The sequence below is a fragment of the Pteronotus mesoamericanus genome, unplaced genomic scaffold, assembly GCF_021234165.1.
Source record: "Pteronotus mesoamericanus isolate MK-2021 breed Mesoamerican mustached bat unplaced genomic scaffold, CSHL_Meso_final contig_130, whole genome shotgun sequence".
NCBI classification, from domain to species: domain Eukaryota; kingdom Metazoa; phylum Chordata; class Mammalia; order Chiroptera; family Mormoopidae; genus Pteronotus; species Pteronotus mesoamericanus.
Window position 1 is genome coordinate 2,181,080 of NW_026555060.1, and position 22,809 is coordinate 2,203,888.

General features: G+C 38.4%; 1 protein-coding gene across 1 annotated transcript in view; it reads right to left on the minus strand.

The window, feature by feature from the left end:
• Positions 1 to 22,809, minus strand: part of ADAMTS3 (ADAM metallopeptidase with thrombospondin type 1 motif 3) — a 216,543-nt gene that overhangs the window by 175,197 nt on the left and 18,537 nt on the right. Inside the window, exon 3 of the mRNA XM_054591487.1 lies at positions 19,586 to 19,992. Coding sequence (XP_054447462.1) covers positions 19,586 to 19,992 — 407 coding nt within the window. The remainder of the gene's footprint in view (positions 1 to 19,585; positions 19,993 to 22,809) is intronic.

The window sequence follows — 22,809 nt, forward strand, 5'->3', positions numbered from 1 at the left end:
CCGATATAACCTAGGAAAAAATTCTGTCCTCAGATTTCTCCCTGAAATTCCATCAATTATGAGAAGGGCAACTGAAACTAAAAACTAAAGCTGTCACTGAGGCAGTTAGGGGTAGCTCAGACCAGAAGCTAGTTGTCTTCCCTACCTGGAGAGGAAGAGTTCATCAGCTTGATAGAAATGACACTTATGGGAACTTACAAGAATAAATGTTCATTTTCTTGAGGCCTCACCATCCAAAGAAAGAGGAATGAGCAAAATCAAGACCGGAATTAAGTAAAACTGTGATGACCAAGGAACGTGCAGTCTTTTTCTTTTCTTCTCCTCCTCCTTGATGGTCTACTTTCCCAGGCACTGCCTCATTCTCCGTGCCCATCCTGACAGAGGCTTCATGGTCACAGTCTGCCTCCTCTCTCCCTTCTCCCATCCCCGCAGCCTCCTCAAGGAGCAAGTCTGTCCAACTGCTAATGTGATCGAACCTACGCTAAAAACTCCTAACTAGGGAGCTATGATGTTTGCATATTTTAAAAGTGGAAATTCCAGGCAAAAATGACTAACAGCTGGAGCAGGATAGGGATTTATGATCCCCTTCAATCATCCCCATGTACCTGTGAGTAGCACAAACCAAATTCTTCTCTGAGAGCATCCTGAGGGGAGTGTGGGAGGGGGCAGTGAGGTATTACAGAAGAATTTAAGAGGCCAGGATTAGCCAGAACCAGCCTCCTAGGGCTTCGGCCCGAGCAGGCATCTGCTGCACTGCGCCATACCTTCCCTGCACTGGTGCCCAGGCCACGCGCCAGTTCGTGAACCCCTCCCCTGGCCTCACTCAGACAGCACAGGGGCATCGCCCGTGCGCTCCTGGCCCCACGGTGGCCCTGGCTGGCTGGAGAAACACTGGCAGAGAGAGTCTAGGGTGTGCTATTTAAAGCCATAAGCAGCTACTGTGGATGGAGATGAGCTGCATTAGTGACAGAGGATAAGGCCAGACAGAAGATTTTTCACTTGCTCTAATGAAATTCACTTACCGGCTGCAGTCAGGCACCCAAATCTGAAAGAAAACAGCTCAGTCTCTTTATTAATTACTGGTACTCATCTATCTATCCCATCCAGCAAGTTTTTTATAGTTACATTGCTTTGTTTCTAATCATTAGATTTGATTTTCAGCCCCAAATTATGCTAATTAAGTATATATGTATACATACGCATACCGCTCCTGCAAAAAACTTACATGGACTATTTTATATAAATGTACATACATACACCTCTGTATACATATGCATATAGATAGGAAATGCATATACAAATAGAGATCCATATATGTGTCTATGTTTGAACTCAAACTGCACAAGCTATCTGAAATATTAGGAATACCCTCCGCGAACAGTGGAAAACACAGGTTCTGAATGCAGGTGTTGAGTCTGGTGTGAGACATAGGACAAAACACTCCCTCCTCTGGATTCCTAATCCATAAATGAGAACTGTTGTCAGGATTAAGATAATTCCCTTAAAGGACAGATCTGTGCCTCTCATGTAATTGTCAGTGCTCATAAATTTTAACTAGTATTAGTATTATGATGAAACATCTATGGTCACTCAGGAGGACCACAGGAACAGATTTTCTTCTGAAAGTCAGACTGTATCTCAGTCAACCCCATTAGTCTGACCCTATGTTCTCCTTGTCCTCTTAAACCATAAAATGTGGTTCAATAAGAACCTTACCTAGGGAACTCATATTCATCCTTAAAAAGTCACCTCAATTACCATTTCCTTAGGCAACCTTCCCTGACTCCTAGCTCAGGTCATATGACTTTGTTACCTATTTCATAAAACAATGTCCCCTTCCTTTATAGCAGTTATGCCAGTTTATCCTTATTTACACAGTTGAGTGACTTCTTTTTTTATCCTCACCCAAGGACATTTTTTTCATTGCTTTTTAGAAAGGAAGGAGGAGAGAGAGAGAGAGGGAGAGAGGAAGGAGTGGTGAGAGAGACAGACAGACAGACATCGAATGGTTGCCTCCAGTAGGATCCTGACCAGGACTGACCTGCAACCCAGGCATGTGCCCTGGCCGGAATCGACTATGCAGCTTTCTGGTACATGGGACTACGCTTCAACCACCTGCCAGGGCTGAGTGACTTTTTAAAAGTAATGTCTGTTTTTCCCATTCTGTCTAAACTACATAGGGGCAAGTTCTATGCCTGCTTTTGTGCTGCATCCCCAGCACTGAAAGTAGCATTACAGTAGATTCTCAATAAATACTTATTGAATGAATGCAGGACTCAGCCAAATTCTATCCAGATGTCAATCGATCCATTTATTTCCTCCTAAGAAGCAGGAAGACAAGGAATTCACTCATGGGAATACAAGGAATCATGGGAGTTACCAAGAGACACAAAGTTGGAAAGACCAGTATTTATCTAAAAAAAGTCAAATAATCTAAGAAACTGAAGAGGTGGGGCTTTCTGTACTTGGCTTGAGAAACTCTTTAACATTCCATCAAGGAGAAACCACAGAAAGAAATGAAAGGTTATAAGGCAGAGTCCTGGGTACCAAAGGGGAAGGAAGAAAAGGAATTTTGCACATCAGACAGAATTATTCAATTAAGGTTTGTGAAACCTGGAAGCTGATAGCCAGCAGACCAGCCATGGAATTTATGTGTCTTATTCTTTCGGTGACTCACCAGATATTGACTGTGGAGCTACCGTATGTCAGGCATGGTAACTGGTTTTGTGGATACAAGAGTGAACATTACAGACACAGTTCCAATTCTCATGGAATTTCCAGTTTAACATGGGATACAAGTCTTGAAACCAAAAAATTTGTGATCAGGGCTGAGAAGGGACTACATGCTGCTATAGTAACAACCCTGACTGGAAAGCCAATACAGAAGCATATTTTCTTTTCTTCCAAGGAATTAATCTAAAGTATAGTATTTTATAATGTCTTTAAAAAAATTTTAAGCAACAGGAAGCCACACTGATTTGCATCTGTTTTCGTTGCCTAATAGGAGTAAATTAGTTTAAGAGACACCCTATACCTCTACTATGGTATTGAACTCAAGTGAGGGTTTGGGTCAAGATGATGATGCCTTTTTACTCATATGCGAAAGAGGAGGAGATGGAAAAATGAGAGGAGTAAAAACTTAGTTATAAAAACCACAGCACTGAAACACTATTCAGGTTCGTGGAGTTCATTTAGATGAAATCTTAGGAAACTTAAACTTATAAGTTCAAAACACTCCCTCCATTTGTGAAACTTAAGGGAAATTGAAAAATATCAAAGAAAGTTCTATAATTCATCTCTCAAAAGTCATAATCAATTCTTTGTTCCAATATTCATACCATTCCATCTGTCAATATTAATTTGTTGAGGACATACCTTATGGTAAACATTGTTGAAAACCCAGAAGAAAAACTTACTGTCTTTAGTAGAGACCTCCATGCCTACCCCAAACAATAAGTGTAAAAAATAAATTCAATAAATTTGAAATGCCAATAATGGCTACAAATAAAAATTAAAACACTGATATAGTATAGAGTAACTAGGGATTCTGTTTTAGCCAGAATGACCTGGAAAATCCTTATTGAGAAAATGGAATTTCAGTCAACACCCAAATGATGGCTAGGAACCTCTATTTAAATATCTAGAAAAGAACATTCTCAGAGGTCTAAAATATAGCATTTTTGAAACTCTGGAGACAGAAACCATTTGGATTATTTAAAAGACAAAAGGAAGATCAAACAGGCTGAACATAGTGAACAAGTGGATTATCATCAGAGAAGGGTGCTAAGACCAGATCTTGTAGAATAGTGTTTCTCAAAATGTAGTGTCACCTGGGAACTTATTAGAAATACAAACTTTCAGGCCCCTCTGCAGACCTACTTACTCAGAAACCCAAAGTGGTGCCCAGAAACCTGTTTTTACAAACCCTCTATGGGAATCTCATGCCCTCTATGGTTAGAAGCCTCTTGGAGACAACAATGATCCTCAATTCTAGCTGCAGATTAGAAGCATCTGGAGCAGCATGTAAACCACTTATGCTGAGCCTTAACCCAGACCGAATGAGTCTGTATCTCTAGGGTTGGGGTACAGGTAGCTATGTTTTTTAAAAGCTCTTTAGTTTATTATAATACACAATGATTATTGTTAACTACTGACATAAGGGTCTTCAAAGTAATGGTAAAATTGTAATGGAAAGTGACTGAAGGCTTTAAATAGAGAAAAGTTCATCAAATTTAGAAAGGTTACTTCAGCTCCTAGGTGAACAATGAAGAGAGGCAAAATGGACCAAAAAACAAAAAACAAAACACATGAGGTCACTGCAATATCCATAAAAGAAATGAGAGCTTTCAAGATTTACTAAGTAGATCAGAACATATTTTAAAGAAAAACCTCAAGACTTATTTATGGATTTTATGGGAGAGATGAGAGAAAGAGAGAGAGAGAGAGAGAGAGAGAGAGAAATCTATCATAAGCCTAGATTTTGGCATGAGAAAGAGTGCCCAAAATTATTTTTGTAGGAAATTGTGAAGGGGTGGCTATGAAGGGTTAATTTTGGGCCCAGTTAAATTTGAGACGATGATTAGACATCCAAATGGAAAAACTGAGTAGGTAGCAGGATGCACATAGAAGTCTGGAGTTGGGAGGAGTAGTCAGGGCGAGACACAGAGAGTCATCACTGTGTGGATGGTATTTGAAGCAATAAAATCAGGTGAGATCATCTAGGTTGAGTATAGATACAGAAGAGGGCGGATAATGTACAGAGCTGGTGCATGGACAGACTAAACGGTTGACTCCCGGAAGCCCAAGGAGCATGATGGTCCCAGCACAGGAAAACTGAAAATCTCAAGGCCTCTGTGTTGTCCATGGCACTGCCCCAAACCAGTTCTTGAAAGCAAAGTGATTCTAGAAACTTGAGAGCATGCCTAAGTGACGAGTGGCTACCGAATAACTTAAGGTACCTATCCACTTCAAAGTTCCACCTACCATCAGGAAATCTTTACACGAAGGAAAAGAGGACTCTGAGGAGCAGACGCATAGTGTAGGCATGTCCAAGTTCACACAGTTTGTGTATTCTGCCAGAACCTGGCCTGGGGAGATGGCACTCATGGGGAGCTTCCAAGGAACGTGCAGACTCCAGGCAAGGGAACCAAGAGAGGAAGTCGTAGCTGTGCACAGTTAATCCAATCTGGGACTGACAGGTGCTGAGTCAAACTGGCTGGGACTATGACCGGGCAGTGGGCAAGGGCCAAGGCAGTATTCCACATCAAAAACAAAAAACAAAAAACAGAAACCTGCAACTCCTTACCAGAGAAAGCTGGTCAGCTGGGAAAAACCAGTATCCAGCATCACTGCACACAAACAATAAACGGACTCATTAAAAAAGGAAATTTTCAGGTCCACCCCACAGACGTAAATCAGAAACTCTGGCAATCTATGTTCTAACAAGCCCTCCAGGAGATCTTGATGCCCACTAAGGTTAGAGGCCCCTTGGGGAGAACAATAATTCTCAACTTCAGTTGCATAGTCCTCAAATGTAACATTCCTTTGGTGATGTGACTTGACACTTCCCTTCAAGCAAATCTAAGGAACAGTGTCTTCTGCTCTTAGTATTTTATAAAAAAATACATATATTTCTCTCTCTCTGTATATGTATGCATATCTCTAATTTGTTTCATGTGCTGTTTAACAGGGATACGTTCTGAGAAGGGCTTAGTTAGGCAATTCGCTGTTGTGCAATCATAGAGTGTACTTACACACACCTAGATGGCATAGCTTCCTAAATATCTGGGCTACATGGCATACATACCATATGATACCGTACGCTATATATATACAAACCTAGAGAACATGCTGCTGTACAAAACAACACAAGATTAAATCAAACACAGAGAAAAGGACACAATCAAGAGACTCAGTAAACATGAGATGTATGACGCCACTGCTGTCCTAACAGGTCCTACTGTTTCACAGCAAACTTTTTTTATAAGTAGAAAGAGTACTCTCTAAAATAATAAAAAAGTATAGCCTAGTAAATACATAAACAAGTAACATAGTTATTAGCAAGTATTATGCCCTGTACATAATTGTAAGTGCAATGCTTTTATATAAGTGGCAGCACAGTAGGTTTGTTTACATCAGCATCATCTCACATGAGTAATGTTTAGTCTACTACTACATTACCATGGCTACAACATCACTAGGTGATAGGAATTTTATAGCTCCATTATAATCTTATGGGGTCACCATTCTCTATGAGGTCCATCATTGACCAAAACCTCATTATGCAGTGCATGACTGCATATACATGTGTGTTTAGTAATATATGTATTTCTCTTTACATGCTTATTTCCACATTCCTTTAGGAGTCAAGCTGAAAGGTCTCCCAAAACTCTTATAGCAGTTAGGTTCTTTGGAACCTTCAAGAACACAGGACATTTATAGTTAGAGGATTAAAAAATAAATTTTAATCCTGGCTGGTGTGGCTCAGTAGATTGAGTGCTGGCCTGCAAACCAAAAGGCTGCTGATTTGATTCTCAGTCAGGGCATGTGCCTGCATGATGAGCCAGGTCCACAGTAGAGGGCACGTGAGAGGCAACCACACAATGATGTTTCTCTCCCTCTTTCTCCCTCCCTTTCCCTCTCTCTAAAAATAAATAAATAATCTTTTTTAAAAAATAAATTTCAAATGTAGAAAAAATGTTACTAAAAAGTAACCATGTGTCAAAGTTTGGAAAAGTAACATTCACACATGACATTTCCACTTGAGACCATGATTAATGAATAATGGTCAGTCTGATGCTTTGATTTCCTCCTTGGTCAGAAAGGCACAGTTTATAAGGACAAATAGAACATGAACGAAATTAGAGTCACAGAACATCAGTCCTAGAATCTCAGGAAGCTCATAGTTAACAATTTCCTAGTTTTAGATCCCTGGGAACATAGGAACCGGTGAAGGCAGTAATGAAGAGCTGGAATGACTGTTGCTGTGTCATAAGGCTGAACAACATGGTATGTCTATGAACAATTTAATCTTTTTATTGGAAAAGATATGATCCAGTGTAGAGGGAGAGTAATTTGTACTCATTGGGAACTTTGAGCAACAATTTTATATTTTCTTATTATTAATAGCTAGGTAAAATGATTCATTACTTAAGAAATACTTTGTCTGGCTTACAAAATATTTTATAAGGTCCAACAGGTAGAACAATAAGAATCACTGATCTAATTCCAATCCTTAAATTTTAAGTATGGGAAAGAATAAGAAGGTAGATCTACAAATATAGCCCAAATGTGAAAACATCCTCATCGATTAATGTGTTTTTAAAATATTTCCAAGCTTGGTGTATAAAAAGGGGCCCCTCTCTGAAAACTGTAGATCACTGGTTAGGGTGTAGGACCTTATGACTCGGAGTCTTCCCTCATCATTATGTTAAGTCTAAATCTGGTACCATAGTTGAAGCCAAAGGTGACAATGGCATGCAGCTGACCAAACAGAAACAGGTATCTCACAGTGACTTAATTTTATCTGAACCCACCTCACTATGCTTGGTCTGCTTTCTTGTCCTGGCAGCCAATTAATACCATCCTCAGAGCCAGGTATGCAAAATAAAGGGCCATATGAAGCCAGGCAGAAAAGCATGAAATACTGGCACCCTCTAAGCAAGATCAAGTATCCTGTAAGCCCAAAGGAAGTATTGCCCCAAGATTCGAATCACTGTTAAAAGCATAGTGTTTCACAGATAATGCTAAGTAAAACGTTTCCCACTGTGTTTGGTTGCTAACATTTGCAGAATCTCTCTCTAAGTGCTGTTCTTCGCTTTCTCTTGGGCTTTACATGCTCAGACTGGGTTCCGCTATGTTCATATGACACCCCAGCTTCTAATTGTACAGTCCTCTCAATCTATAAAGAATTTCCACTTTGGGACATGGCAAGACAAAAGGAGACCTTCCAGAAATCTCATACATTTTAAATTGGGGTTGGAAAGTCCTATAACATAATAAAAAAAAAATCACCAAGACCACTTTGATAATGCCATTTAATTTCAAAAATGCATTTCTGGTAGTTGGAGCTAAGGACCCACCATTCCACCTTTATCTCCATCCCCCTCAACTGCCTCCGCAGAGCTGCAGAAAATGCATACTCCTTGCTGTATGTTTTCTTTTTCCCACAAAAGACTCCAGATTGGAAAAAAAATGGATATAAGATAGCACATTAACCACCATCACCTAATGAAACAGATATGAAATGAACAAGGTTGGGAAGACTCTGAACAGTGTGCACAATCTAATGTCATAGAACTCTTTTTCACTATTCCCAAAATGTCTCACTCTGAGATTCAAATTTAAAATATTTCATCAAATTAAAAGTGGTATTTATCACACTAACAAAGGAAAATGTTTCCTAAAAATGAAGCAGTTTGCAGTGTGGTACACTGAATGATTGTTCATTGTGTTAAACCTCTTACAACAATAAGAGGGCAACCATTGTCACCATATCTTTGTCAACTCTGAAGACTCTGATAAGTGGAACAGGATACTTTCACTTCATATTCCTATGCAGAACCTAAGGGAGAACTTCCTATGTGGCATAGCTCTTTACAAATAAAATGGAAAGGAGTGCACTTCCCATGCTTAGGAGTCTTCAGAGAAGAGGCTGGAGTATCCCACTGAGAAGACAGTGGAAGAGGAGTTCTGTATCAGATGCAAAAGGTGATCTGAGAATTACAGGCATTTCACCAAGGCACTCACTTCGGAGAAGATTATTTTCCATGAGTTAGTTCACAAGCTAGACTGAATAACTGCAGTATTTCTTTCTTTGCAACCTTAAACATCATGATTATTAATCACAAAATCTTAAGGACCAATAATTATAGACAGAAAAAAGAAAGGACTACAGTAACTATCACAGATTTACCAAGAGCCAGGCTGTGTAAAAGATGCATTACTATTCTTGGTAAGGCATTGGCCTGACAAGTTTTACTTTCCCCACTTTAATGAAGGAAAGAGACTTCCAAAAGTTTAAATTCTAAGTTGCAAGACTGGCAGATGGTGGAACTGGAATTGAAGTGCAGGTTTAACTGATTCTAAACCAACACCAAGCCTGCTCCATGCATGAACCATTTTTCCTCAACCATTTTATAAAAAGTTTGACTTCTGTCAACAATGGTACTTACATTTTTCCAAAATGAACTCTTCCAAAATGTCCTAACTCAACAGTTTGGCCCCTATTCCCCTTGATTGGTATTTATTGATTCTTCTTACTGCAAAACTCCAAATTTAGTGTTTTCTAAATATTTTAGAAAAGTAGGCTATAACAATTTAGATAATGTTTTACAAAACCTAATAGGCTACATAATACCATTTTCAAAAGTATTACTAACTCTCGAATTAGATGTCAGTGCCATGACATATACCAATTCTTTTAATCAATAGAGTAGAATTTTCAGAAATTTATTATAATTATGGAAGAATTGAACCATTTTATCAAAGGACTTACAATATGTCTAATGATAGTCTCTTGATACATTTAGTAGAGCCTAATATTGCTCAAAAATTAATCAACTCCTTTGAAAATATTTGAAAAAATACCAAGTGTTTAAAATTTCTTGTTTTATAAACAGAGTTCAAAGTCTAACTACCATAATAAATAGTACAATTGATTTTGTTATCCCCAATTTTTTTTTGCAACTTCACTGTTATAGACTGACAACATTAAGTTAAAATCTCCCTTTCCAATTGTATTTTTTATTAATCTCTCTATATATCTAATAGTATTAAAAATATACAAGTTAATTCATGTCATGGCCTCCTTGTCAATGATCTACATTGTGAGGAGCATATTTAGGTAGCTTGGGGTAACAGAACCACCACGTGCTTTGTTGTCAATAGATCCACATGCCAGTCTAACTATGCCACCATTTGTTGTATAACCTAACAACAAATTCTGTCACTTGTCCTTGAATCATAGTATTAAATTAAACATTGATATTCTCTGCCTTTTCTATCACTTTCCCTATATTTCCCTATATTTGTGTGTATATGTGTATACATGTGTGTATGCATAAATATATTTCAATATATGCATATATATTCATACATATGGCTATACATAGTATAGATACTACAAATGACAAAAAAAATGGGATTTAATATAAAAATCAACTCATTTATTATAGGTTATTTTTGTTTATTTTGAAAGTTGAATTGATTAAATCACTGTTTTTGCTCCACTTTTTGCTTTCTACATAGCATGGCATTGTAAATAAAAATCACTAACATGACATCGGACTTCCAGCCAAGATGGAAACGTAGGTAGGCTCGCTTTGCCTCCTCGCACAACCATAAGGATAACAACCCATCTAAAAACAGAAAACAACCATAACTGCCAGAAAATCGAACTGTGTGGAAGTCTGACAACCAAGATTTAAAGAAGAAACATTCACCCAGACCGGTAGAGAGGACATGGCGTGGCAGGGCAAGGTGGCAATGGTGAGGCAGCAGCTACAGTGGTGGCTGGCAGAATGGGCAGGCCCAGATTCACACATGGCAGATAAAAACTGGGAGGGGCACCTGGGGAGCAAGCAATCCCAGACCCAAGCCAGACCTCACAGCCCAAGGTTCCAGCACTGGGAAAAAGCCTCATAACCTGGCTGTAAAAACCAGTGGGGTTAGGGATGGCAGAATAAACTGCCTTTCTTTCAGGAGAGTCCATTTAAAGGGCCCACAGGATCCTAGCATGTATGCAAACTCACCCACTATGGGAATCAGCACCAAGGCGGCAGCTAGAAGGGTGCCAGTTGCTTACAGGAAGTGGGGGAAGTGACTGGAAACAAGGCAAGAGCTGTGCAAGTGGTATTGTTCCCTCTCTGACCCCTCCCCACATACAGCACCACGAAGTGGTAAAGAGGGTTTCCTTACTCTGGCAAATACCTAAGGCTCAGCCCCTTATAATATAATAGGTGCGCCTACTCAGGGAGTCAAAGCAACTCTACCCAATACACAGAAACACAGGAAGGCTTCCAAATTGAGGAGACAAAGAAATATGGCCCAGACGAAAGAACAGAATGAAACCCCAGAAAAACAACTAAGTGACACAGAGATAACCAATCTCTCAGAGGCAGAGTTCTAAACGCTGGTGATCAGGATGCTGATAGAAATGATTGAGTATAGCCACAAAATAAAGGAAGAAATGAAGGCTATAGAAAATAAAATAAATAAAAATATACAGGGAACCAACAGTGAAGGGTAGGAAGCTGGGACTCAAATCAAATGACTTGGAACAAAAGGAAGAAATAAACATTCAACCAGAACAGAAAGAAGAAACAAGAATTCAAAAAAATGAGGAGAGGCTTAGAAACCTCTGGGACAATTTTAAACATACCAACATCCAAATCATAGGGGTGCCAGAGGAAGGAGAAGAGGAAGGGCAAGAAATTGAAAATTTTTTTGAAAAATATAATGAAAGAAAACTTCCCTCATTTGGTGAAGGAAATAGACATGCAAGTCCAGGAAGCTCAGAATCCCAAACAAGTTGGACCCAAAGAAGGCCGCACAAAGATACAGCATAATTAAAATGCCAAAGGTCAAAGATAATCTTAAAAGTGGCAAGAGAAAAGAAGAGAGTTACCTCCAAAGGAGTTCCCATAATACTATCAGCTGATTTCTCAAAAGAATCCTTACAAGCAAGAAGGGGCTGGAAAGAAGTATTCAAAGAGATGAAAAGCAAGGACCTACATCCAAGATTACCCTATGCAGCAAAGCTATCATTTAAAATGAAAGGGCAAATAAAGTGCTTCCCAGACAAGGTAAAGCTAAAGGAGTTCATCATCATAAAGCCCTTATTATGTGAAATGTTAAAGGGACTTATCTAAGAAAAAGAAGATCAAAATTATGAATAGTAAAATAGGAAACTCACAACTATCAACAACAGAATCTAAAAAAACAAAAACAAACTAAGCAAACAACTAAAAGAGGAACAGAATCATAGATATGGAGATTCCATGGAGGGTATTCAGTGGGGATGGGGAAGGGGAAAAATGATGGAAAAGGTACAGGGAATAAGAAGCACAATTGGTACGTACAAAATAGACAGGGGGAGGTTAAGAATAGTATGAGAAATGGAGAAACCAAAGAACTTACATGTATGACCCATGGACATGAACTAAGGGGACGGTGGGGGGGCAGAAATTGCTGGAGGGAAGAATACCAGGGAGAGAGGGGCAAAGGAAAAAATGGGACAACTGTAATAGCATAATCAATAAAATACGCTTAATAAAAAAAGAGTACTCTTTGGAGACTATAAAGAAGTGAGGGATATGAACATATAGTAAATATAGTGAGAAAGTGAGAAAAACATTTTAAGTGGAAGAAATTATAGCCATAGAAAGAGGTTTACTAAATGCGGCACTTAACTGATCAAACATGAAAGGTTGAAGGACCTAGGAACTAAAAGAGAAAGTCCTATTTTTAAAAAAATCAAATTTCATAATCATCTCAGATAAAATTTGGAGGACAGATGTTAAAAAAAAGTTACTTAAGATAAACCTGTCTAAGCTCCAGAGAAAAAGTCCTCATAACTTCAAGGTAACTTTTCTATGAAAAAACTAAGGCAACATAATTAGAACCAGGAACCCTCGCCCTCCTGTCCTCCTGAGTGCCCGTGCAGGCCTGTCAAGGTCAACCACACACCCTCCTCTTCCTTTCTCTCGCTCCTCTTTGCATCATATTTGGCCCTGTAGTCTATTAAATACTATGTAAGACTTCTTTGGCTCTCCAGTGTATTCATTATATATGTTACAAAGTTCATGAAATCAACTTCACTTCATTTTCTCCCCGTTCTCATGGCCATCACGTGTGGACCTCCACACAATTCCCTGCTTTCTCAGAGGCTCCTCCTCCTACCCATCCTGTTCCATTCCCTGCCATCATCAGTGATTACTTAAACAAAAATATTTATCTTTTCAGTACTCTGGTACCATACACACTGCTTCCTCCAGGAAGCTTTCTACCATCCTTCCAGGCAGAAATAATCTTTTCATTATCCAGCTTTCCCATTTCATCTATTTTAGTCTTAGAGCATTGAAAACATTCTGCCATGTACTTTGGTTCTACTTTTGCATATCTTATTTCCATTACTCTTGGAAGACAAAGATTACACCTGACCTTCTTTACTATTTGCCACAGGAATCAGCAGAGCACTTTACATATCCTAGAACCTCAGAATGCTTTATTAACTTGATCACTATTCCTAGAAGCAGAGAGTATTAAATCAAATGAATAAGAGTTTTTTTGTAGTTGAGAACTTTGAGACTGGGTTTAGTTAGCAGGAGTAGAGGCTGGGTAGAGGCTGGGTAGAGGCTGGAGAGAGGTGGGCAAAGGTGGGGGGCAGTGGGGACAACTGTAATTGCATAAACGATTAAAAATTAAAGAAAAAATTTTGAAAAAGAACTCCATGATCTCAAAACATGATTATGCACAGGTCATCATATCAATAATGGTTCTTTTGTTCTCATCTTATTAATTTACTGAAAAGATATTTAAGATATGCTCAGCACTACTTTCACAGCTCTTAAAGTATGTCTTGACTATCTTTAAAAATAAATATTAGACTTATGATAAAATCATGGTTGTCATGGCATTCAGAATAGGAAGCATCACTTCCCAGGCCAGCAACAGAAAGAAAAAGTACTTCCCCTCCCCTTTTATTCTGTTTCCCATGTCTGTCTAAAGACAGACTTGCAATACGTATTTACTCTTCTTCCCAATTTTTAACTCATCTTTAAACTTAATTAAAAAGTTTACTATACCAAAGTTAAAGAAGATAATGGGAAATAAATCATAATCAAAATTATGTAAATCAAATATGTACTGAATGGGTGGTACTCATAAACAAACATTAATGATTTAGATTAACTACAAAATAAGTAGTAAAAAGAAATATTTTCAAAATTTGAAAACAGTCTTGATTTTTTTCATTTCCTACTTTATTCCAAGCTCACATCTTTGGCTATTTTTTTAGATAAGACCAACTAAGTCATGCAAGAGAAATACAGCCAAAAATTTTGGAATAAGCTAGACACAGGTTTATGAAAATTAGATATGAAATGTGAAAATGATCAAGGACTATGCCAAATCTTCCCTCTTCACCCCCATAAGCACAAACTGGCAGCCTGCCTATCTGAGAAAGAAGGCAGGTGGGAGATGTACCCAACAGCCCATATCTGGCAGGGGCAGGGAAATACTGTCAGCTCCCATAAGGCCACTGCTTGTCCAAATCTCAGGGAAGAAGCCATAAGGTCTGTCACAAACTGGTTCTCCCAGACTAACTAATTTAGAGGACACTCACCCATTCTTCAATTTTAAAGGAGCTGATGCCTGATGCTTCTTCCCTTCTATTTCTAGAAAGTAAAAGGTATAGGGGCTTCGAGCTTCTCCTAATCTTACATTGCTAAAATTGCCTGGTGTAAGTGCCTAGAGCTGAAACAAGGTTTCACTCCTTTGTTCCTCAGAACTTCAAGGTCTCCTAAATCAGCACATAAACCATGAAGGCATAGATCTCCCTCTTGTCCCATCAGCAAAATGCATGACACCTTCCACAGACACGGTCCACAACTAGGAAAAGGTGGGGAGGGACTGACTGTTAGCGATCAGGTTCTTCTCATAAAAGCAGATGTTCAAATGTCAACATCTAAAGATCAGTCCTGGAAATCCCTCTTTTCTAAATCCATTATAAATAGCTACAGAGCTATATCTATTTTTAGTATCAGACACTTCATTAGCCAGATTGAGCTGTATTTACAATCACTGGTCAAATGTTCTCAATCCCAGCTACACCATCTCAATACTTTTTTAAACAGTGCTTATACCTCTACCCTCACTGAAATAGGCATGACAAGAACATGTTTTAGAAGAGACAAAATCCTAAAGTACAAGTTTTAAGGCAGGAAAATCTTATGGCTGTTTTCTTTCTAAGGTAACAGTAGTCCACAAAGACTTCACTTGGCCATTTCCCAAATCCAAAAAGCATAAAATGCTGCCAGTATTAACTAGATGTGACTAGCATACATTTTAGGAAAAAAGTTCTGTGGTCGTTCACAAATTTTAACCTCAAGTTCCAAGACCTGCTGCCCTAACAGTGGAGATCTCTGGTAGATGCCCCAGGAGGCCTAAGAGTGGTCTAGCATGAGAACAAGGCAGAAGAAAGGGCCACTGGGCAGAAGAACATCTCCCACCTGTGTTTGAATCAGGCCTTTCTTGGGTGTATTCATTTTACATGTTATTAGATAACCCATAGTAATTTCATTAGATGGAAGAATTTCAAATGTTTCAAAAAAAAATGCTGAAAACTTCTGTCCTAGACAAACTCCCTTATCAACCCATGAGGAAATCACTGAACTGGATAACCCCAAACAGCCATTCAGTCAATTCTTCCACTCCCTATTGTTTCCTCTAATAATAATCTAGGACAATTAACAAAGCAATATTGTTCTAGCAAGCCTAGAAAAATCCAATTTTCTTAAGTTATGAAATACATGACATAAAGCCTACTAACCAAAAAATCCTTTATTTTGGCAAATTTATAGACCACAAAATATGATTGTGAGCTGCTGCTGCTGGCAGGGGAGATTTAATGGTGTTACAGAGCAAATGCCAGGGCTCTGTGGAATAAAGAAAGCTATTTTCAGCTGGGTTCTCAGCCAGAAGAGTGTGAAATGCCTGCCATCACCATGACTCCTAACCACTGAACTCTCACCTCAAAGATGTAGAAACGAGAGAGCTAGAGCATGTCAATGCCCTCTAGCCAAAAACCACGAGGAGCACACCTGCAGTTGACAAGCCGGGTTTATTACAAGTTGCATGGAGACAGAATGCACACCAGAGGGAAGAACTAGCATCTCAGCAATCAAGTGTTAAGGGGGGAAAAAGAAAAGACTACTAACAGGATTTAGGATTTGGTTGGGTGACTTGGGGAAAGGGCCTAGAGAAGCAGAGATTTGTTCTCGAATGGATACTGTCAGAGAGCAGGGACAAGTCTATGACTGAATATCTCAATAATTCTTACCTATAATTGGGACAGACAAGAGCAAGAATAAAGTTGAAACTGGTAAAGAATTAGCAGTCACTCACAAATGGTAATCTTGGCAAAGAATAGGAAAAGGTCATGCTAGACAGGAACAGATATTGTTCTTGGGCACACAGGGTGAGAATTATTGTCAATTCCTTTGTGCAGATGATTTCAGAAACAAAAAGAATAATATTTTAGTTATTAAGCATGCCTATGTCCTGATCATATTCTAGACCATAACTCTGGAAATATCACTCAAGGAATTTGCCTGTCCTCTCCAATAATGTCTACGTTAAAGCACCTTTCCTATGATCATTTCACACAGTTACCTGGAAGAGGGAGACTCTACCTATTTCAGTCATGTTTCTGATGTCCAGAGGCATAAAGAGCTAAGAGTCACTTTCTGCTTTTCAAACTATCAATGGTGAAGGAACAGTTCCTTTTCTCCCCAACTGTACAATACAATGAAACTAATTACTAGAAAAATAAAATTCAAGACACAAAACCACAGCCTCATTTTTAAATTTAATTTTTATTGTATTTTTTTCCATTACCATTTAGTCCCCTATATTCCCTTCCGCCCAGCAATCACCACACTATTGTCCATGTCCATGAGTCCTTTTTCCTTTTAGCTCAATCCCTCTCCCCACTAACCACCCTGCAACTAGCTGTCACCTGTTCTCCATCTATGAATCTGTCTCTGTTTTGCTTGTTAGTTCAGTTTGTTCATTAGATTCTGCAAATGAATGAAATCATATGGTATTTGTCTTTCTCTAGCTGGCTTATTTCACTTAGCATAATGTTCTCCAGGTCCATCCACACTGTTGCAACGGGTAAAATTTTTTTCTTTTTTATGGCCAAGTAGAATTCTATCATGTAAATATCCCATAGTTGTTTCATCCACTCATCAATTGATGGACACTTGGGCTGCTTCCACGTCTTGGCAACTGTATATAATGCTGCAATGAACATAGAGGTGCTTATGTTCTTTCTAATTAGTGTTTTGGGTTCCTTTGGATATATTCCCAGAAGTGGGATCGCTGGGTCAAAAAGCAGATCCATTTTTTTGTTATTGGAACCAAAACAAATACAGTAACTGTCCAATTGCTATAAAAGTCTCTCTATATAATCTCACTTTCTGTACTGGTCAGAAACCTAAGTCAGTAGACATACTTTGAGCAGTACTTTTTTTTAAAATTAGAACATTCTGTTTAATAGAAATTAATTCTGTCTCAGAGTCTTGTCCATTTCAAAGTCACAGTGCACCAAGTCACATAACTGATCGCAATACCCCTGGCTTCTCTCCCTGCCATCATCTTCAGTTTCCCTCCACAGCTACCATGAGCTAGAAACCGGGGAAGAGGCTTCCATCCTGCACACCCTCCTAGTCAGCACTGCCTGCTACAAGCCAGACAGACCCTTTTGCTGGATCAAGCTGAAGGCCTGGGCCACTTTTCTCTGGGTTGAAACTGTCCCATTCATAAAACCTGTACAAAATACTCCTTTGAACCCCAATGTTTAAGTTAAACATGACTCAAGCATATATGCACCCAAATGTATGAATATACACATATAAACATATATATATATATTTTTAAATATTTTGATACTTAAATTCTGCAGCATATTTAACATTTTTGAGTTCCACGGGCATGGTAACCATGATTATTCCTTTCAGTATTACACAGTGCCTGGAATAGTGCTTGGCCTGTGACTGGCTCCCTGCAAAAGACTTTAAATTAATTGATGGATTATATCAACAAATGGAACAAATGGATACCTATAGTGTACACTGGTAGTGTGCTGTATGCACACATGCATGCACCTGCTGTATCTACATATATACGATGTCAACAGTGAATACCATGTCTTTAAAATGATAAATTAAACAAACCTAATAATTTCACTTGCAATTTATATCTATTTTTCTTTTTTTAGCACAAAGTGTTATTGCCCCAGATTTCTGAATCTATAATTACATAATCTTACATAATCTCACATGTACAGTAAAAATAAAACATTGCTAAATTGGGTTTGAAAATCACAGTGATAATCCATTATAAAATTTCCTTGCCTTTTGCTTTCCTTAAGCTGGTTTTTAAGCCAATATCCCAAGTTTCAAGTGGTAGCTGAGGAGATAAAAGGCACATGATATTTTTTATGCTTAAAATCTAAAAAAATTGTGCTGAGTTAAGCTTTCTAATCAATATATTTTACTTAAAAGCTTTATAAAACAGTACTTTTTCTATAATTTATTTCCACTTATATATTTGCAGTACTAAATCAAGCTCTCTCAGAGAGGACTTGAAACCTCAAAAACTTAGTTAATTCAGGTCTAGTCACCCTTTGTGTAGAATAAGAAGAATTAGAGAGACCCGTTCTGTCTTCTAACCCCAGCACATGGTCCAACTCCAAATATGAGGGTCTGGATCCCAAACTAATGGAATCCAACTTGAAGAGTCAGGCCTGCTACACATATTCTATACAGTTTTCTGTGCTGGCTTTTAAAATTTTACAGGACATCATAGGGTGGTACAAGACTAAAAAATAAAGCCTGAAATAAGGAACTCAACAGCATTTGCTAAAACATATGGTATTCTAAGTCCTCTGAGTTGGCCTTAGGCACAGAGAGGAAAACAGCAGAATATTCACAGTACTGGTGGAAGACCAGCCAAGGTAGAAAAATTATAAGCAGGAATGTAAGGAATATTTTGAGAACTCTTAGAAGCAGTGACAAAACAAAGGGAATAGCTCTGAACTCCCAAGAAACAGCAGCCTGGCAACCAGAGAAAGGAAGAATGGTTGTTCATTTTAAATAAAAACTCCAAGTCAACTGTGGATAGAAAAGGCATAAACATTGACACACTTTTCAAATAACATCTAGAGCTACAAAACAAATAAAAATACTTCACATCTGCAGAGTGTGTAAAGAAGGGTCAGTTACTATTGGGTTCAACCATCCAACTGAACAGCAGCAATATATGGGTATTTTACTTGAAGATAAAGGAAAAAATTAAACAAAGCCACCATACAGAGACAACTACATCTCGAGTTCATAAAGTTATGCTATTTGAACAAATTCTGATATAAGATCTGCTCAGTTCCCATTTTAGAATTCTGTGGGGAGGCCAAAAGAATGCTTTCAAAATACTTAAGAAGATATCAAAAGTTTCCACATAAGAAGTGTAATACTATCATTTTGGAGGAATCTAAGGTTCTTTAGAAAGTTTTCAGAACACTTTGAAAGAAATAAGAAAATAAAATTCCCCGGTGTAACACAAGTAAAAATATAAGCAAAAAGAAAACTACTAAAATAGCTGTCTTTTGTTTCTTGGAATGTTGTCTTCATGTAAAAATTAAGCCAAAGCACACATCTTTGACAGTAAAATGCTTTCTACTGCTTCTTCCTAAATTTAAAATATAATTCTGAGGCTTCTTTCCACCTCTACCTTCCAAACCATGCTGAAGCCATGCTACACTCCCACATGCCTGGGATACAAATACAAAGGGAATGAGTCTTACCAGACCATCACAGTTGTTAATGGCAACAGAGGTTCCTGGAATGTCCATGATGTCACCAACGTAAGCACAGTTAGTCTGCAAAGGCTCTGTTTTCCAGATTCTTTCAGAAGCACTTCCTGGTTGATGATCATTAACAGGGCTGGATATATTCCCAGGCACTGGAGATGTTTCATGCCATTCCACTACAGCCCCAGGAGCTATGAGCTGGGTGTTGGGCTTTAGTCGCAGATGAAAATCTCTCCCAAATGCTGTGATGTTAAAGAACAATTGCTCAGAGTTGGAAGACACGTCCCTCGTTGATCTCTTTTTGTGACTTGCAGAAAGAATGTGGGAGAGATAGTGTCCTTCTCGATTTGTGCTCACTGGAGTCACCAGCTCATACTCTTTCTTTCTCTTTATTGGTGAATCTGTGGAGTGAAAAGTAGAGTCGTAGGACCCTGTGCAACAAGAGAACACAGGAGGACCCAGCCCAGGCATAAAGTGCCCACCTCACAAGACTGTACCTCAACTTACATAATAAGTACATTTCTGAATCATCTCAAAAGTTTTACACTTTGAGAACTCAAATCATTTTTCAAATGCAACTAGGGAACTCTGTGTTCAAAGAATCTTTATTTTTTAAAAAAGTTTATTACAATGTGAACATTCATGTCTCATTTATATAGTTGAGAACATGAATAAAGTTTCCAGGAACAATACCTAGCTTGCTTATAATCAAAACATGAAACATGTTCCCGGTTAGTTATTGCTTAACAGACACCTGCTACAAACTTTTAACAAAGTTGCTATTATATAGAAGAAATTATTTTCTTATCTTTAAATTTTTTTCTTATAGAAATCCTAGAATTTACACTAATTACAATAGCTGCTTTATGTTGCACCTACCATGGCATATAATTTATACACGGTAGTTTATACACATTTTTTTTTCTATCATAACAACCCTAACAATCATACTTTACAGATGAGGAAACTGAGCCTCGGAAGGTATGTGTACACGGTCAAATAACAGTGAGGCTCGAATATGGATCCAGGTGCTACTCCAGTTCTCATATATTCATTCCGCTACATCACATCACGTCCCAAAAATCACAGGACATTTTCAGAAAATGAAGAAATGGGTAAAAAAATAAGGAACAATAATCTATAAATTGAACACACAGGTACTAGTTAGTCAAGAGCAAGTGGCACTCATTTTGCACCATATTCCTTTCACGAGACAGATACTCATTTGAATATGGAAGTGCATTTTGGATCCACCTGACAACATGGGTGGCCACTTACATGTTAAACTGAATTTCATAGTTAGAACTTAATGCCCCTAGTTTGGTCAACGTTGAGTATTATGTCTGCTAAAATGCAAGCATCCTAGGGAAAAATAATACACTGAATGAACCACTTATCCCTTAATATAAATAATTTTGAAGGCAGAAGACAGTGGATGCTGATGGAAATGAGAGGGCAACAGGACAAAGCAAGAAAGCATGGAAACTGAAATCTGCCAACATGAATTAAACAGTTCTCCACCTTCACAGTTCTAGCCTAAGACTAGTCCTGTGGTACGTTAAAGCACCCTGAAAAAATTATGATTCACAAATAAATACTCCTCACTTACAGAATCTGCTTGCTTACAATCCAAACATGTTCCCAATTAATTAGTTATTGCTTAACTAACACCTGCAACAAACTTTTAACAAAGTTGCTATTATGTACAAGAATTTCTTTTCTTATCTTTAAAAATTTTTATCTGTCATCCAATAGAGTTTGAGACCCGCAAATGAACCTACAATCTATACTCTTAAAATATCCTTATAGAATCACTATGTTTCCATTATTTTCCTGCTTTTTAAATGCCTTAAACAATGTGTAAAGTACCAGAAGACAAACAAAGGCATTTTGCAACTTGGAAATTTCTTGAGTGCATGGTTGTAATCATTATGCTGCTTATAGCGACCAATGAATTTAAACAAAACCTCTGTCTTTATTAAATGCACAGAGTAAGTAACAGAGTTGCAAATACTTATTAGGAAGAGGAAGAGTGGGGACTGTCCTGTCACAGAGACAGTGAAGCCTGACTCCAAGCCGGGAGCACAGTCACACAACAACAGCAGGGGCCCTGAGTCATAGGAGCTCCATGTCATCACCAAGGACCTGCATGAGGCATTACCATCCACACAGACGGAAAGATGGGTCTCCCTACCGCAAATCTCAGGGGAATGCTTTTGGAAATTCTGGTTTAGGGAAAGGACTCTAAACTTTAGGAAATGAACTCAAGTGTCACAGGAGTGGAAGTGAAGGAGGGGAAAGTTCCCGTAGCAAAGGATGAATCAGGATCTTGGACGTGGGCTGACTAATCTTACCCCAAATTAATTCCTGAGGATAAGAACTTCCACTCAACCTGGTATTCCCAATATACTCTAAAAGAAGATATTGTACTTTGCAGGGTCTCCTGTCAGTAGGATTTTTTAATATGTGTTCAGGTGGTAATGCAGGTAACTAAAGAACCTTTGCTTTGTCTAGGCTGCTCCACACTCTGACTTACTATCCAAGGCCCATGAGCATCTGGCTGCACCATTAATCCCAGTTATAACTCTTTCTCTAACCATCTGTTTACTGTTCCATGGGAAGGAGAAAGCAATGCTTAATTTTAATACACGGATTTCCCATCTCCACTGAAAGGAATTCACACAACCAAAGTCTAGACAATATACTGATACCTGGATTAAGTGACTGGAGGACAAGAGAATTTAAGAAGAATGCAGGGAGGCTGCACCGTGCCCAAGAGGATACCCAGAGTCTCATGCTGACAGTAAACCATGCATTCCAGATTCACTGGGACAGTTCCATTTTTCCCGTCAGACACCATGTTCTGAATTTTTATTCAAAATAAAGATGGTGTATTGCTATAGAGCTTTGTCTTCTCTAATGCTAATTAGTAAATCATTCCTAAAACGTGCACATTAAGAAACATTTCTGAAATTAAACCCCGAGTAAGTCATTTTCCAGGTGGAAATTAAGGTAATCAAGGAAAAAGATGCACTTAATAGCCTCTCAGGCTACCATCCCTGGATGATAAGTTAACAAACAAAGGAGCTACCTAGTCACCTGCCATTTATTAGCAGAATAAATACTGGGCTGTGCTTTGTGCCCAAGAATATAGCATGTCTAATTGTCGCAACAGTCACAGTGGTAGGTACTATTATCCCTAGTTTATAAATGAGAAG